Source organism: Antedon bifida, chromosome 4, assembly GCF_963402885.1.
Source record: "Antedon bifida chromosome 4, ecAntBifi1.1, whole genome shotgun sequence".
In the NCBI taxonomy this organism is placed as follows: domain Eukaryota; kingdom Metazoa; phylum Echinodermata; class Crinoidea; order Comatulida; family Antedonidae; genus Antedon; species Antedon bifida.
This window is the reverse complement of record NC_136229.1, coordinates 888,563-908,248: the sequence shown is the minus strand read 5'-3', so window position 1 is coordinate 908,248 and position 19,686 is coordinate 888,563. Positions and strand designations below refer to the sequence as shown.

General features: G+C 30.2%; 2 protein-coding genes across 2 annotated transcripts; both read left to right on the top strand.

Moving 5' to 3' along the window:
- The first annotated feature begins 10,118 nt into the window (after positions 1 to 10,118).
- LOC144840452 (fibrinogen-like protein A) lies at positions 10,119 to 12,476 on the top strand. The gene is made up of 4 exons (XM_078696268.1): positions 10,119 to 10,326; positions 10,676 to 10,815; positions 11,027 to 11,288; positions 12,186 to 12,476. The coding sequence occupies exons 1-4, from the start codon at positions 10,236 to 10,238 to the stop codon at positions 12,440 to 12,442; spliced, it is 750 nt and encodes a 249-aa protein (XP_078552394.1). The 5' UTR covers positions 10,119 to 10,235; the 3' UTR covers positions 12,443 to 12,476.
- Positions 12,477 to 15,197: 2,721 nt separating this feature from the next.
- Positions 15,198 to 16,903, top strand: LOC144841322 (angiopoietin-related protein 2-like). Its single transcript, XM_078697617.1, has 4 exons — positions 15,198 to 15,282; positions 15,652 to 15,791; positions 15,899 to 16,160; positions 16,650 to 16,903. Exons 1-4 carry the CDS (start codon positions 15,198 to 15,200, stop codon positions 16,901 to 16,903), a joined length of 741 nt encoding a protein of 246 aa, XP_078553743.1.
- Positions 16,904 to 19,686: the final 2,783 nt, after the last annotated feature.

Here is a 19,686-nt window from a genome sequence, read left to right as displayed (position 1 = left end):
AATAAAACTCTCAAGACGGCAACCTACAGTAAAATTGCTGAACGGTTGGAATCAGAAGGTATGATTAAAGCTAGGCCTAGGCTAGGCTATACTATAGGCCTACTAGGCTAGGCCTAGGCCTAGCCTAGGGCATATAGGCTAGAACTCAATTTAAAAGCCTGTCAGAAGTGCTTCAGTCCACTTAAAAGCAAACGAAACCTAAGTGTAAGGCTATCCTAGCCTTGGCCAAAATGCTTATTGTCCTTACCCAATTCAGCCAATATTATTTTTATAAAAATCAGTAGGCCTAGCCTAGACCATGGTGGTTCAAATTAGGCCTAGGCTAGGCCCTAGGCCTAGGCTAGGCCTAGGCCTAGATCTTTTTTTTAAATGTTTACTAGGCCTAGGAGGCCTATCTAGGCTATAGGCCTAGCCTACAACTAAACTAGCCTTAGGCCTAGGCTAGCTAGGCCTATTAGGCTATAATTTAAATATCATGTCATCCATAAATCATCATAATAATAGTATTTAATAATATATGGTCTAGCTAGGCCTCTACTAGGGCCTAGTTAAAGGTAGAAAAGGCCTACTACTAGTAGTAGGCTAGTAGGCCAAGACTAGGCCTAGGCTAGGCCTAGCTTAGTTAGTAAATTATAGGAGAAGTAAAAAACAAATTTTACAAAACAAACTAGTATTTTTACTATTTGTATAGGCAATATCTTTATTTTTCTTCTAATGTTTTGCCAAAATATTTATACTGTAATATTAAAAAAAAACTCTAGTACTGTATTACTAAATGCAATTCATACAGTATTTAACAATAAGTCTACATACAATGTAATAATGTATTCATTGCATATTCAGTTTAAAGTATTGAAATCATAAAAAATCATTGTTATTTAAGTAATATTAAATCATTACTTATTTACACTTACAGTATTTGACATCATCAAAATTATATAAATTGTTTTTAAATTTTAGTGGACCTAATTAAACGAAAATGGAACAATATAAGAAGCCAATATAGACGAGAAAGAATGAAAGAGAGGGTAAGAAAGAGTGGTAGTGGGACCAGTGAGAGATACAAAAGTCGGTGGAGATTTATGGATAGGCTTGTTTTTTTAAACGATAGCCTGTCCTCAAGAAAAACAATTTGTAATATGGAGGTAAGCTATTGAGTAATATATAACAGGATCCGTTTATCTTAAAATTATAGCCTAATGTCGCCACACATAAAGCATCTATATCATTTGCCACTGCCATGGTATCTGACCCTCTGAGTTGAAGTAATTGCAGAATCTGTCTCTGACATCTTTGGCATCGTTGCTGTAAAAGTTGCTACCCTGTGGAGCCAAAGGTATCATTTCCCCTGCTTTAGGCTCCTGTCGCCATTGCCCTTCATGCACCTCATGCGTTATCCTGTCCTCCACATCTGTATAGCCATATGGTGTATAAACGTTTCTATTAGCACTTTGACCCCTGAGGAGGTTGTGAAGCGCACAGGCTGCCAGCACAATCTTCTCAACAGATTCTGGTTGTAGATTAACTGGCTTGAGAAAGATTCTGAAACGATTACACAGAATTCCAAAAGCATTCTCCACAATTCTTCGTGCCCTGCTCAAGCGATAATTGAATATCCGCTTTTCTTCAGTAAGGCCTCTTGAGCTGTAGGGTTTCATCAGGTACTTCTTTAATGGGAATGCTTCGTCTGCAACCACAACATATGGCATAGATATACCATCTTCAAAGAGAGGTCTGGCTTCAGGGATATTCAGCAGATTTTTATCTAAAGCATCTGAAAGCGTTGAATTTTTGTACACACCCCCATCAGAAACTCGACCATTGCACCCAACATCAATATAAGAAAACTTATAATCTGCATCTACCAATGCAAGTAAAACAATGCTGAAGCTGTTCTTGTAGTTGAAATAGTAAGAACCACTATTATTCGGCGCAGATACTACAACATGCTTGCCATCCAAAGCCCCAATGCAATTATCAAAATTCCATCGCGTCGCAAACTCATGACTTATCTTTTGCCACTCATCTTCTGTATTTGGGACCTGCAAGATTAATGAAGTAAAACTTTATAGCCATGAATCAAATATTTTAACTCATATAATAATATCTATTTTTTAGACACCACTTGAAGATGCTGATTGTATGCTTGAGGACATGGAGGAAGAATCAGCAACAGAAGATAAAGAAAATATTGATATTGCAGAAACATCATTCTCTACAAAGCGACCCCTTAAAAAATCAAAATTAAACAAAAAAAGTGAGGTTGATGAGCAGAAGCTTCTGGAAAAGGCCATCACTTGCTTGGATATGGCTACAAACAAACCGGCTGCAAAAGATGATCCAGATATAAATTATGCAAATTACATTGTAGATGAACTGAAAGCGATTAAAGATCCGAAACTAAAATTAATCACAAAACACAAAATAAATTTGTCTTTTGTTTGAAGCTCAAAATGATTCACTTACTATGGACATTTTTTAAATAAATTTTTAATCAATCAATCAATATATATCTCACCTTAAGATACTTGTCTGCTAAAACTTCATAAATAGCCTTGCATGTTTCCGGAACAATTTTACCAATTGTCTGGGCAGGAATTCTGTATGTATACTCCAAACTTTTATATGAATCTCCTATAAGAAAAACAGTTTTACAACCTTTATTAATGACAAAGTTTCAATCCAGTACCAATGTGGGCAACATTTGAGTAATTTTCATGCTTGAGAAAATAAATATTCCACTGTACAAATTTATTCTTTAATATACTTTAAAACATAATAAATATACTATAAAATTAACTAAAATCTAAAAAAATGTCAGATTATAATGATCCCTGGTGATTATCGACTGGTAATATAATATATTGTAGTTTAAAGTAGTATTGGTAAAGATAAATTATATTGCAAATGTAATATATATCATAATCAATTGATTAATAAATATTGAGTGCAATGTTGGCATTGATTGTATTGACTTTTACTAGTCTATATAGGCTAGGCCTAGAACTCAAGTAGTAGTACTTACTAGGCCTAGTAATCAATTAGTTAATTTATATAAAGTGATTCAACGAAAAAAATAACTAACCGGTTGCCAAGAATCTTAGAGTAACAGCTAATCTTTCCTTGTGATGAATTGCCTCTCTCATCGTAGTATTTTGCTTGCTTATCAATGGAGCCACTAAATTTGCAAGCTCATCAAAGGTGGCCTTATCCATGCGCAGGAAGTTTTTAAAATCGTTTTGATTTTCTAAGCACAATTCTTTAACTAAAGTATGGTAAGCGCCTAAATGTTGCCTCCTGGCAATCCATGTCCGCACCCATACGTTGCGTTTCCGCCGTCTTTGTTTTCTTTGTTTTCGTAAAATTAAAGAAATTATGAGCCCACAAGCAGCCAGATGTTGACTATTGTCTGCCATTTTGTTACTATGCATAGTCATGTATGACAGACAAATGTATGTGTGTGTATGTGACAATGTATGATCAGACTTTGTCTGATCATACATTGTATGATGTGTATGACAGACAAATGTATGACTGTGTATGCCTGCCTTTACACAACATTGTCTTTCTTTATGCAACAGTTGTGTTGGTCATTTATTATCCACAATACCAATAGTTGATCAATAAATAAATAAGAAAACGACCCGAATATCCAAACAATTTGTTGTCTTCTTGATTATCATGATTTTCCAATTTTTATGTACCGATCCCTTATACTCATTCCGAGTCTTAAGATACTTTTTTATAAGTTTGTACAAATGTTTTTCTTGGTGAAATATTTTTTGTATTTCGATGTTTTTTAAGAGGCAACTGACTCTTTGAGTTATAGTAATTGTTTTGCTTTAGTTGGCCCTGACCATTGTGCTCTGTTTCTGTTCTGTATCTGTGTTTTGGTCGAATAAATAAATGAAAAATGAAATGATTTTAGTTATGCTGCCCTCTATGCAGAAAATTGCTTCGCCAATGCCCATCAATATTAAAGTAAGTAAATCAATAAAACAAAGTCAAGGCTGTCATATATGTGTATAGACCTGACAGGAGTTCAATAAGGAAACTCAAATGTACATCCTCATCTATAATAAAGGAGTAACGTGTGCGATCTGATGTTATCTAATGAATGTAGAAAAATATAAAAAATCAAACCAAACTTGTAAATGACATCAACATTAATGTTGGATCTACTTTAAACAAGAAATACTTCTTACAAAAAACGCTGCTCGACATTTTAAAATTAATCATTGTTCTTTCTTCAGATATATTTATGATTAATTATTAAAAGGATGTCCTTTAATCCCAAAAATACATACAAATCAAAGACAGTTCTTTAATTATGAATCACATTATGCCCATTTAAAAATGGTCAATTTTGAACTTTAATGTGCTGTGTGTGTGTGACCTCAAGGCATGCAACTGAATACCCTCTAGAGACAACGTAACTTCAAGCAAAGAGTGATATATATTCTTTGCCAAGTGAGAAAATTCTTTGGTCTGTTGATTTGCGTCAACCAATCAAAGGGCGAGAATCCAAAATCGTTCAACCGTGAGCCCTCATAGACCCTCTTTTCCCATAGTTTTTTGGGTCCAGCAGCTGGATCTATAAATTATAGTTGAGTTTACAAATTAGCAAAAACGTCAGCCTCTAGTACTATAACTGCTGCTTGCTTTCAGCTTATAAATTAGTCATCTCTTGTGATGTAGCGGGCTAGAGCAGCAGCGTGAAAACTATTAGAATTAAACAATCTATACACATAATACTACTACCAAGAAAATGCATATCTGTTAACTAATATGGACAACTGTGGTGACAGAGACTTGTAGAAAGAGACTGTAGTAGTTACATAGCTTATCCTCCTGTTCACAAAAAACCTATTACTAAAGTGTTTAATCTCATTCACGAACCAGTTAGCTACTACAAATAAAAATTAAAAAACCACAAATATCCACTTCTGTCTTAAAAAATAGCAAATTACTAATTGTTTCATCTCAATCACGAACCAATTAGTAGTTAGGAAAACCCGATCCTGTCTTATGTTTTCACAAAAAGAGTTTCATCTCATTCACGAATCAATTAGCTAAACAAATTATCAAAAATATTCAAACAAACTTATACGATATTCAAATATTGTTCAGTATAATGTAATTTGTAACATTTAGATTACATAAATAAACCTTTTAGTTGAATAGATTTGGTTAGAAAACATCTGGGTTGTTCCCCAAACAATCTCCATAAAAGAGAGGTGTTCCAACATTGCATTGTCAGATAGATTCATCTTTCAGCTGAAGTGTAGAGAACATTGAACATACAGTTGTAAGTATTACATTTCTATTGGTACATTAATTAAGTCTAAGACAACTTAAAATTCTAAAATGCGAAAGATACACTGGAATATTTTGTGACTTTCTAAAACTTGTGGTTAAAATCAGTATTAAAAACAAATATTAATATTTTTATCGTTCACATTTTGATTCTCATCCTGATTACTAAAAACAATAACATTTTTAATAATTTTAAGAGTTTTATGCATTTATCGTATTTTAACTTTTAACTTCTAAATTGTATCTACTTTTTAAACTACAACTTTTTAAGCTTTTTATCGTATTTTTTTACTTCTAGATTGTATCTGTGCAATAATGTGTGTGTATTCTATTTTTTAATTGTTTGTTTATATTTTATATATATCTGTTTTTAATTGTACTAATATATATTTACCAATCTTTAAGAAGAATTTCTATTATTATTTTATATGATAATGGACAAATAAAGCTTTTGAGTATTCAGTCTGCAAAAATATGCCTAACTTTCTAAAAAATACAATTTTGTGTTTTATCAAATTATGATAGAAAATAAAGGAAAATTCCCATCAACTACCTCATGAATTTATGAAATAAGATGTGATTTAACATTTGTTCTTGCTTTTCTGTTGTCAGTTATATTGTGTGAGGAGCATTCAAGTGTGATACAGAATGGAGTGCAGAATGTTAGTAATTGGCTGTATGTTGGTTGTGGTGATGGCTGCTGCTGCTGATGACGATTTTAAATGCCCTTCAAGAAGTAAGTAGAATGACTCTATACAGCTGGTAAGAAACGCGTCAGAAGAGCAGAAATGTATCTTAAAATGTGTCATCTAGTGGACAATTTTTGTAGCTGTCCTATAAACCTAATTAAATTAAATCTTACAATTTTTTGTAAATGTTTAAAGCACTTTAATGGACCTAGTAAAGAGACTATCTTGTATAATTTATTTAAATTAAATGATACTACTAAACAATTAGGAAGAAAATAAACAAAATTAAGGAGTACAAAGTTGGCCAAAGCATAAAAGTACCAACTAATATTTTTAGTTTAAAAAATTTGGATAACATTTTGTATATTATTTAGATCAGTGTTTTATGAGAGATTGTGGAGACATTTTGGAAAATGATCCTTCTGCTCAAAGTGGTGATTATGTGATAGAGCCAAATGATAGAGGACCAAAGTTTATGGTCTACTGTGACATGAGGAAAGATGGCGGATGGACAGTAAGCTATATTAATAAGCAATGAAAAAATGCAAAGATTTCTTTTCTTTTCATCTATAATACTTAACTATTCAACTATAGTTTTGATAAAGTTCACAAGATAAATTGTCCACTGCTGTTTCTTTGTTTTCCAGGTGATACAACGAAGAGAGGATGGTTCGGAAGATTTCTACCGCAATTGGGCCAACTACAAGGGTTTTGGAAATGTCCACTCAGAGTTCTGGCTTGGTAACGAAAAGATCAACCGTATAACATTTGATGGAAATTTTGAGCTATTAGTAGAGTTGACAGATCACTTGAATGTAATGAAGTTTGCAAGATATTCTCACTTTCGTATTGATACTGAGGATTTTAACTATGATTTGACAATCAGTGGATACACAGGAACTGCAGGTTAGTACATTCAATCAATTTTTACACTAAAAACCCATTTCAAGTAAACTAAGAAGTAACATTATTATTTTTCTTTGTAGGTCAGCTACACCTTTCTGCCTTGCAATAGAAATAGACTAACACACACTGTGCGCTTTTTTATGGTTGCATTTATCACTTTATATAATAACTGAATATAATACTGAGTTAAATGATAAGAACATTGACTGGAATTAAATGGTTTAAACAAGCTTACAGCCCAGGAAATTCAACATACCTTAATTTGGATTTTCGACATGTAATACAAATCCATGTTGTATCTAATTATGTACCATGTATGATGTAATATTTGGTTTGTTTAGGTGATTCTTTGGCATACAGCAATGGTCTACAATTTTCAACATATGATAGAGACAATGATAAGGTTGGTGGTATACACTGTGCTGCTGACAATAACAAAGGTGCTTGGTGGTACAAGTACTGTGCTTATTCAAACCTGAATGGGCTTTATCTTACACCAGGATCTACTTCTGCTTATACTGGCATATTTTGGTATCATTTCAAGAATCTAGAGAGTCTCAAGAAGACAGTGATGATGGTTAAAAGAGCAACTTAAGAGAGTTTTCATTATCACTAGTAATTTGACTTATACATATACAAAATGGCAAATATTTCAAGATTTAGTGAGGTCAACAATCCTGTTTGGCTATCCTTTTTTAACGTTATATTAAATAATTTAATTTAATAATGAAAAATAGAATTTGGTGCAATTCTCATAACTTTTTGTCTCTGAAAAACAAATTTATAAATGTTTAACATATGAAAATAAATTTTAATTTGAACTGTAATTTTCTTAAATTATTATTAATCACATACAGTACCTATTTATGTTTTGTTCATGATAATTTATTATTATTATTATTATATAATTATTATAATTCTTATTATTGATACTAATTTTACATAATAATTAATAAAACTATATCTGCAGATGATCCTTATAGATAAACTTGTGCTACGATACAATTACACACATCAGAAATCTTCTAAAAACTAAATACTGTAACTCTTTTAAAAAAACATACTACTGTATTTGCTCGCTGAAAACCATACAATAGTGACCAAAAACATATCAAGCATATTTTTGGACGAGATGGGCATCATTGGCAGAAACAAAACTGTACTGTATTGTTGAAAGAATAAAAATTAATTAAACTACAATGAAATGTGTATGATCCATTAATTATATCTCTTATTTTATTGGTCTTGAGAATATTGTACAGGAAACAGCTAATAGATACTAAGCAAAAAAAAAGGTTTATGGGTTTTACACTTTTTTCCAAGCCAATATTGCACTTTTACAACAAAAAAACACCAACAAATGCAAACTCCATTTTAGAGTACAAACACTTTCGGCTAACATAACTGATTCTCTAGTCAATCTATCCCAAATGATTTGTGATCAATGATCTTGGAGCAATTAAACCTTACACAACATTGTCTTTCTTTATGCAACAGTTGTGTTGGTCATTTATTATCCACAATACCAATAGTTGATCAATAAATAAGAAAACAACCCGAATACACAAAACAATTTTGAAATAAAATCAAATGTTGTATTCTTGATTATCATGATTTTAGTTATGCTGCCCTCTATGCAGAAAATTGCTTCGCCAAACATAATGCCCATCAATATTAAAGTAAGTAAATCAATAACAAAGTCAAGGCTGTCATATATGTGTATAGACCTGACAGGAGTTTAATAAGGAAACTCAAATGTACATCCTCATCTAAAATAAAGGAGTAACGTGTACGATCCGATGTTATTTAATGAATGTAGAAAATAATTAAAAAATCAAACCAATTGTAAATGACATCAACAATTAATGTTGGATCTACTTTAAAAAACTATTAGAATTAAACAATCTATACACATACTATTACTACTACCAAGAAAGTGCATATCTGTTCACTAAATACCAAGTTATTAGAAAAAAATGCTATTTCCTACACACATTTTGCATATTTTTCGTATTATTCGTAACTATACACTTGACTATATGGACAACTGTGGGGACAGAGACTTGTAGAAAGAGACTGTACCTGGAAATTAGTAGTAAAGTAGTTACATAGCTTATCATCCTGTCCTGTTCACAAAAAAACAATTACTTAAAGTGTTTAATCTCATTCACGAACCAGTTAGCTACTACAAATAAAAATATAAAAACCACAAATATCCACTTCTGTCTTGACCAATAGCAAATTGCTAAGTGTTTCATCTCAATCACGAACCAATTAGTAGTTAGGAAAACCCAATCCTGTCTTATGTTTTCACAAAAAGAGTTTCATCTCATTCACGAATCAATTAGCTAAACAAATTATCAAAAATATTCAAACAAACTTTAATGATATTCAAATATTGTTCAGTATAATACAATTTGTAACATTCAGATTACATAAATAAACATTTTAGTTGAAAAGATTTGGTTAGAAAACATCTGGGTTGTTCTCCAAGCAATCTCCATAAAAGAGATGTGTTCCAACATTGCATTGTCAGATAGATTCATCTTTCAGCTGAAGTGTAGAGAACATTGAACATACAGTTGTAAGTATTACATTTCTATTGGTACATTAATTAAGTCTATTGACAGCTTAAAATTGCAAAAGATACACTGGAATATTTTGTGACTTTCTAAAGCTTGTGATTGGTTAAAATCAGTATTCTCTTGAAAAGATAATGAATTGGAAAATAACAATAATATTTCTCTTGTATGTAACAATGATGGGTATCATTTTATTTACAGTACTATTCACTTGGGCTTTTAAAATGTCAAATGTGCGTTTGAAACAAAACAAATATTAATATTTTTATCATTCATATTGTGATTCTTATTACATTATTACTAAAAACAATAACATTTTATGCATTTTATTGTATCTACTTTTTAAACTACAACTTTTTAAGCTTTTTATGCATTTTGTCAAATTTTAACTTCTAAATTGTATCTTTTTTAAGTTTTTGTGCAATAATTTTTTTTTTCATTGTGTGTGTGTGTATTCGATTTTTTAATTGCTTTAATTGTTTATATGTATATCTGTTTTTAATTGTACTAATAAATCTTTAAGAAGAATTTCTATTATTATTTTATATGATAATGCTTTTGAGTATTCAGTATTCAGTCTGCAAAAATATGCCTAACTTTCTAAAATCAAATTATGATAGAAAATAAAGGAAAATTCCCATCAACTATCTTCAATTTAAGATATAAGAATTGCTATAACATTTGTTGTTTGCTCTTCTGTTGTCAGTTATATTGTGTGAGGAGCATTCAAGTGTGATACAGAATGGATTGCAGAATGTTAGTAATTGGCTGTATGTTGGTTGTGATGGCTTCTGCCTGTTGCCCAGAAGATGATTGTGGATGCCCTTCTAGAAGTAAGTAGCATGACTCTATACAGCTGGTAAGAAACGGGTCAGAAAAGTAGAAATGTATCTTAAAGAGAAATGTGTCATCTAGTGGACAATTTTTGTAGCTGTCCTATAAACCTAATTAAATTAAATCTTACCTCTTACACTTTTTTGTAAACGTTTAAAGCACTTTAATGGACCTAGTAAAGAGACTATCTTAGTATAATTTATTTAAATTAAATGATACTACAACAATTAGGAAGAAAACAAACAAAATTAAGGAGTACAAAGTTGGCCAAAGCATAAAAGTACCAAACTAAAGTATGTTAGGCATTTTTAGTTTAAATAAATGAATAATATTTTGTATATTATTTAGAGAAGTGTTTTTTAAGGGACTGTGGTGAAATTTTGGAAAATGATCCTTCTGCTCAAAGTGGTGATTATTTGATACAGCCACATGACGAACAACCTGAGTTTATGGTCTACTGTGACATGAGGAAAGATGGCGGATGGACAGTATGTATAAAATTATAAAAAGTAAAAAGCAGAGATGTCTATTCTATAATTATACTTCACTATTAAATTACAGCTTTGATAAAGTTCACAATTAATGAGAGCCAAAAAATAAATAACTTTAATCACTCATTCAGTTTGAAATAGATTATGTGGTATTTAGATTTTGATTGTTGTCTTTTTTATATTAGCTGTTGTGTATTTTTTATCCCAGGTGATACAACGAAGAGACGATGGGTCGGAAAATTTCTACCGCGATTGGGCCAACTACAAAAAGGGTTTTGGAAATGTGCACTCAGAGTTTTGGCTTGGTAATGAAAAGATCAACCGTATAACATCTGATGGTGATTTTGAGCTATTAGTAGAAATGACAGACCACTTGGATGAAATGAAGTTTGCAAGATATTCTCACTTTCGTATTGGTAGTGAGATGTCTAATTATCTTATGAGAATCAGTGGATACACAGGAACGGCAGGTTAGTACATTCAATCAATTTTTACACTAAAAACCCATTTCAAGTAAACAAAGAACTAACATTATTATTTTTCTTTGTAGACCAGCTACACTTTTCTGCCTTGCAATAGAAATAGACTAACACACACTGTGTGCTTTGTTGTTGTTGCATTTATCACTTTATATAATAACTGAATATAATACCGAGTTAAATGATAAGAACATTGACTGGGATGAATTGTTAAAACAAGCTTACAGCCCAGGAAATTCAACATACCAAAAGAATCCATGTTGTATCTAATTATGTACCAGCATGTATAAACGTTTTTATCACAATCTTTCATTTTCATTGTTGTTTTTGGAAATCAGTACATTTGTATTTAAAGTATACTTCAGTTAAAAGAAAGAATAATTAAGATACAGCAGATAAAATTACAAATGTAATATTTAAAAACATTTTTATTCTTTCATTTTCATTATTTTTTTAACATTCCCAATGTATTAATGTTTTAGTAATGTCAAGTTTATCATTGTATGTTCATAGTTGTATTTTATGTTGTGTGTAATATGATTAAATGTGGGTCATCCCCATTAAAAAGAAAAAAGTATAATTTAAATAAGCAAACATTGAATGACCAACAAAATATTATTATATAGTAAAATAAATAACCATATTGTATAATGTATAGAAAATAAGAAGTCCAATAACAAGAGCACTATCTTTGAAAAAATTGTTATGATTTAAAACAAAATTAAAATCCCCTAAAACAGGATGTAAATGTAAAAACATAAATAAAACACTCATTGGGTATATTGTATCATTTTACATTGCATATACAGTATTCATTTTCTCCATTCTATTAAACAAACTGTATGTATGCTGTAAACTTAAAGATGACATAATATTTGGTTTGTTTAGGTGATTCTTTGGCATACCACAATGGTCAACAATTTACAACATACGATAGAGACAATGATGTGCATTCAACACTTAACTGTGCTGCTGACTACAACAAAGGTGCTTGGTGGTACAAGACCTGTGCTCATTCAAACCTGAATGGGCTTTACCTTACACCAGGATCTCCTTCTACTTATACTGGCATACATTGGTATCATTTCAAGAACAAGTGGGAAAGTCTCAAGAAGACAGTGATGATGATTAAAAGAGCAACATAAGAGAGTTTTCATTATCACTAGTAATTTGACTTATAAATATACAAAATGGCAAATATTTAATTTTTTTTCAAGATTTAGTGAGGTCAACAATCCTGTTTGGCTATCCTTTTTTATTGTTATATTAATTAATTTAATTTAATAATGAAAAATAGAATTTGGTGCAATTCTCATAACTTTTTGTCTCTGAAAAACAAATTTATAAATGTTTAACATATGAAAATAAATTTTAATTTGAACTGTAATTTTCTTAAATTATTATTAATCATACCTATTTATGTTTTGTTCATGATAATTTATTATTATTATTATATAATTATTATAATTCTTATTATCAGAATTGTTAAAAATCATGTATTATTGATACTAATTTTACATAATAATTAATAAAACTATATCTGCAGATGATCCTTATGGATAAACTTGTGCTACGATACAATTACACACATCAGAAGTCTTCTAAAAACTAAATACTGTAACTCTTTTAAAAAAACATACTACTGTATTTGCTCGCTGAAAACCATACAATAGTGACCAAAAACATATCAAGCATATTTTTGGACGAGATGGGCATCATTGGCAGAAACAAAACTGTACTGTATTGTTGAAAGAATAAAAATTAATTAAACTACAATGAAATGTGTATGATCCATTAATTATATCTCTTATTTTATTGGTCTTGAGAATATTATACAGGAAACAGCTAATAGATACTAAGCAAAAAAAAAAGGTTTATGGGTATTACACTTTTTTCCAAGCCAATATTGCACTTTTACAACAAAAAAAACACTAAAAAATGCAAACTCCATTTTAGAGTACAAACACTTTCGGCTAACATAACTGTCTTGATGCTATATTAGTCAATCTATCCCAAATGATTTGTGATCAATGATCTTGGAGCAATTACGAACGTCATGCACCTTACGCAACATTTTCTTTCTTTATGCAACAGTTGCGTTGGTCATTTATTATCCACAATACCAATAGTTGATCAATAAATAAGAAAACGACCCGAATATCCAAACACATAAAATCAAATGTTGTATTCTTGATTATCATGATTTTAGTTATGCTGCCCTCTATGCAGAAAATTGCTTCGCCAATGCCCATCAATATTAAAGTTAAATCAATAAAACAAAGTCAAGGCTGTCATAACTGTCCAGAGCTGACAGGAGTTCAATAAGGAAACTCATTGTACATCCTCATCTATAATAAAGGAATAACGTGTGCGATCCGATGTTATCTAATGAATGTAGAAAATAATTTTTTTAAATCAAACCAAACTTGTAAATGACATCAACATTAATGTTGGATCTACTTTAAAAAACTATTAGAATTAAACAATCTATACACATACTACTACTACCAAGAAATTGCATATCTGTTCATTAAATACCAAGTTATTAGAAAAAATGTTATCCCTACACAAATTGTGCATATTTTCCGTATTATTTGTAACTACACACTTGACTATATGGACAACATGGGGACAGAGACTTGTAGAAAGAGACTGTGCCTGGAAATTAATTAAGTAGTTACATAGCTTATCATTCTGTCCTGTTGAAAAACAATTACTAAAGTGTTTAATCTCATTCACGAACCAGTTAGCTACTACAAATAAAAATATAAAAACCACAAATATCCACTTCTGTCTTCAACAATAGCAAATGTGCTTTATCTCAATCACGAATCAATTAGTAGTTAGGAAAACCCAATCCTGTCTTATGTTTTCACAAAAAGAGTTTCATCTCAATCACGAATCAATTAGCTAAACAACTTATCAAAAATATTCAAACAAACTTAAATGATATTCAAATATTGTTGAGCATAATGCAATTTGTAACATTCAGATTACATAAATAAACCTTTTAGTTGAAAAGATTTGGTTAGAAAACATCTGGGTTGTTCTCCAAGCAATCTCCATAAAAGAGATGTGTTCCAACATTGCATTGTCAGATAGATTCATCGTTCAGCTGAAGTGTAGAGAACATTGAACATACAGTTGTAAGTATTACATTTCTATTGGTACATTAATTAAGTCTATTGACAGCTTAAAATTGCAAAAGATACACTGGAATATTTTGTGACTTTCTAAAGCTTGTGATTGGTTAAAATCAGTATTCTCTTGAAAAGATAATGAATTGGAAAATAACAATAATGTTTCTCTTGTATGTAACAATGATGGGTATCATTTTATTTACAGTACTATTCACTTGGGCTTTTAAAATGTCAAATGTGCGTTTGAAACAAAACAAATATTAATATTTTTATCATTCATATTGTGATTCTTATTACATTATTACTAAAAACAATAACATTTTATGCATTTTATCGTATTTTCCAAATTGTATCTACTTTTTAAACTACAACTTTTTAAGCTTTTTATGCATTTTGTCAAATTTTAACTTCTAAATTGTATCTTTTTTAAGTTTTTGTGCAATAATTTTTTTTTTTCATTGTGTGTGTGTGTATTCGATTTTTTAATTGCTTTAATTGTTTATATGTATATCTGCTTTTAATTGTACTAATAAATCTTTAAGAAGAATTTCTATTATTATTTTATATGATAATGCTTTTGAGTATTCAGTATTCAGTCTGCAAAAATATGCCTAACTTTCTAAAATCAAATTATGATAGAAAATAAAGGAAAATTCCCATCAACTATCTTCAATTTAAGATATAAGAATTGCTTTAATATTTGTTCTTGCTTTTCTGTTGTCAGTCATATTGTGTGAGGAGCATTCAAGTGTGATACAGAATGGATTGCAGAATGTTAGTAATTGGCTGTATGTTGGTTGTGATGGCTGCTGCTGCTGACGACGATTTTAAATGCCCTTCAAGAAGTAAGTAGAATGACTCTAAACAGCTGGTAAGAAACGGGTCAGAAGAGTAGAAATGGTACAAACTGTAAAAAGAGAAATTTGTCAACTATTGGACATCTATGTCATCTATTACGACGATTAAATTCTAAATCTTACCTCTTGAATTTTTGTAATAAAAATGTTTAAAGTATACAATAGATCTAGTAAAAACTTAAAAAAACTTGTATAATTTAATAAATGATATTACTATTTAATTAGAGAGAAAACAGGAACAATTGTAAGCAGTACAAAGGTGGCCCAAGTAACAAACTATATAGTAAATACATACATACATACTAGAATACATAATACAAATACATAATAGAAAATTGATTTATTTTGTATATTTAGAGAAGTGTTTTTTAAGGGACTGTGGTGAAATTTTGAAAAATGATCCTTCTGCTCAAAGTGATGATTATTTGATACAGCCACATGACGGAGAACCTGAGTTTATGGTCTACTGTAACATGAGGAAAGATGGCGGATGGACAGTAAGTAATATAATAAGCAATGAAAAAATGCAAAGATTTCTTTTCTTTTCATCTATAATTATACAACTATGTCCACAGCTGTTTTATAAAGTTTCTTTGTTTTCCAGGTAATACAACGAAGAGAGGATGGTTCGCAAGATTTCTACCGTGATTGGGCCAACTACAAAAAGGGTTTTGGAAATGTTCACTCAGAGTTCTGGCTTGGTAACGAAAAGATCAACCGTATAACATTTGATGGAAATTTTGAGCTATTAGTAGAAATGACTGACCACTTGGATGAAATGAAGTTTGCAAGATATTCTCACTTTCGTGTTGGTAGTGAGGATTCTAACTATACTTTGACAATCAGTGGATACACAGGAACTGCAGGTTAGTGTACCTTCAATTAATTTTTACACTAAAAACACAAAACATTTTTTTTTGGCATACACCATTTGTACCTTGCAATAAAAATGGTCTATTGTCACGTGAGACATAAAAAATTGAATCTTTACCACATATGAAATAGAAAATGAGGAACAAATTAAGTTGGCAAATTGTTTAGTGAACTGATTGTGTGAAACTCTCCAGTCAAGTTTCTCATAATGGTAGAGCAATGGAAACAGTCTCGTTGAATTTTCTTCTTTATTTTTTTTGTAGAAATTTAGAATTTATTCATGTTAGTAGTTCCCTGATTAAAGAATTAAAAATCCCCTAAAACGGGATGTAATTCTCTGGCATACAAGTTTTTAAAAAAATAAATAAAAAAAAAATGAATCAAAAAACTCATTGTACATCATATATAATTGTTTCTATACTTTATACAGTAGAAGAAAAAAACTGTATTTGAATAATGTATCTAATATTTTGTTTGTTTAGGTGACTCTTTGACGTGGCACAATGGTCAACAATTTACAACATATGATGGAGACAATGATCCATATTCAAAGAACTGTGCTGAGTCTTGGAAAGGTGCTTGGTGGTACACGTCCTGTGGTTTTTCAAACCTGAATGGGCTTTACCTTACACCAGGATCTTCTTCTACTAAAACTGGCATACATTGGTATCATTTCAAGGCAACTATTTATTACAGTCTCAAGAAGACAGTGATGATGGTTAAAAGAGCAACATAAGAGAGTTTTCATTATCACTTTATAGTAATTTGACTTATAAATATACAAAATGGCAAATATTTAATTTTTTTTCAAGATGTAGTGAGGTCAACAATCCTATTTGGCTACCAACCATAGTTTTAGTGTTATATTAATTATTTTAATTTAATAATAAAAACTTTTTGTCTCTGGAAAACAAATTTCATATGTTTTATAAATGTTTTAACATATGAAAATAAATTTAATTTGAACTGTAATTTTCTTAAATTATTATTATTCACATACAGTACCTATTTATGTTTTGTTAATAATTTATTATTATTATATAATTATCAGAATTGTTAAAAACCATGTATTATTGATCCTAATTTTACAAATTAATAAAACTATATCTGCAGAAGATCCTTATAGATAAACTTGTGCTACGATACAATTACACACATCAGAAATCTTCTGAAAACTAAATACTGTAACTCTTTTAAAAAAAAACATACTATTTGCTCGCTGTAACCATACACAAGTGACCAAAAACATATTAAGCATATTTTTGGACGAGATGGGCATCAGTGCCAGAAACAAAACTGTACTGTATTGTTGAAAGAATTAAATTAAACTACAATGAAATGTGTATGATCTATTAATTATATCTCTTATTTTATTGGTCTTGAGAATATTGTACAGGAAACAGCTACTAGATACGAAGGAAAAAAAAAGGTTTATGGGTATTACACTTTTTTCCAAGCCAATATTGCACTTTTACAACAAAAAAACACCAACAAATGCAAACTCCATTTTAGAGTACAAACACTTTCGGCTAACATAACTGTCTTGATGCTATATTAGTCAATCTATCCCAAATGATTTGTGATCAATGATCTTGGAGGAATTACACCTTACACAACATTTTCTTTCTTTATGCAACAGTTGTGTTGGTCATTTATTATCCACAATATCAATAGTTGATCAATCAATAAGAAAACAACCATACCAAACAATTTTGAAATAAAATCAAATGTTGTATTCTTGATTATCATGATTTTAGTTATGCTGCCCTCTATGCAGAAAATTGCTTCGCCAAACATAATGACCATCAATATTAAAGTAAGTAAATCAATAAAACAAAGTCAAGGTTGTCATATCTGTGCAGACCTGACAGGAGTTCAATAAGGAAACTTAAATGTACATTCTCATCTAAAATAAAATAATATGGTTTGCGATCCGATGTTATTTAATGAATGTAGACTAATGATAAAAAAAAATCAAACCAAACTTGTAAATGACATCAATAATTAATGTTGGATCTACTTTAAACACGAAATATTTCTTACAAAAAACGCTGCTCGCTTGTTGACGTAACAGTTTTAAAGATATATTGTTCCCCTGAAAAATATTTTTTATTTCAAATTTGTTTTTGAATGTGTCATTTTATTGTCACATAATACTTAAATTGTCTGTCAGACAATGGTTTTTGGGTTATAATTAAACATTTCTTTTCTGTTTTTATACATGAATAAATATTATTTTTTTGTTACAGAAGTGAATAAATTTTTTATTTGAAGTAAAATACAACAAGAATTCATACTTTTGATACTTTGTCATAATTGGGCAATTGAAATTGAAAAATGAAAAATACTGAATCTGTAAAAGATAATGTGCTTATTAAATAATCTAAATAAAAATTATGTCTAAATAATAACCAAACCAAAAACTTTACTATTACTGTATATGGACTGTTTTGATAATAATTCAATGATTATCTGACAGCGAATTACAGTCGGTCTAGATTGACAGTCAAATGGGACTCATTGTAAATACCAGAAATAATGTTTTGATTATTTGACAGTGAATTATTATAATACTGGCCTATGTTGACAGCAAGAACAAATGTCATTATTTATTGAACAAGATTTTACAGATTACTGTCTACATGCATCTATAATACTGTTATCAGCAATTTTTTTCATAAACTCTCTTCTCCCAGACGTGCTTTGGGGTTTGTAATTTTAGCATGACCTGTCCTAGTATACAAATTACCAAAACGTCGGCCTCTAGAACTATTAACTGCTGCTTGCTTTAGCTTCTGAATGAGTAGTCCTCTTGGGACGTACCTGGCTAAAGCAGCAGCGTGAAAATTATTAAAATTAAGCAATCTATACACATACTACTACTACCAAGAAAATGCATATCTGTTCACTAAATACCAAGTTATTAGAATAAATATTATCCCCTACACACATTTTGCATATTTTCCGTATTATTTGTAACTACACACTTGACTATATGGACAACATGGGGACAGAGACTTGTAGAAAGAGACTGTACCTGGATATTAGTAGTTACATAGCTTATCATTTTGTCCTGTTCACAAAAAAACAATTACTAAAGTGTTTAATCTCATTCACAAACCAGTTAGCTACTACAAATAAAAAATTAAAAAAACCACAAATATCCACTTCTGTCTTGAACAATAGCAAATTACTAAGTGTTTCATCTCATTCACGAACCAGTTAGCTACTACAAATAAAAATATAAAAACCACAAATATCCACTTCTGTCTTGAACAATAGCAAATTACTAAGTGTTTCATCTCAATCACGAATCAATTAGTAGTTGGGAAAACCCAATCCTGTCTTATGTTTTCACAAAAAGAGTTTCATCTCATTCACGAATCAATTAGCTAAACAAATTATCAAAAATATTCAAACAAACTTATACGATATTCAAATATTGTTCAGCATAATGCAATTTGTAACATTCAGATTACATAAATAAACCTTTTAGTTGAATAGTTTTGGTTAGAAAAC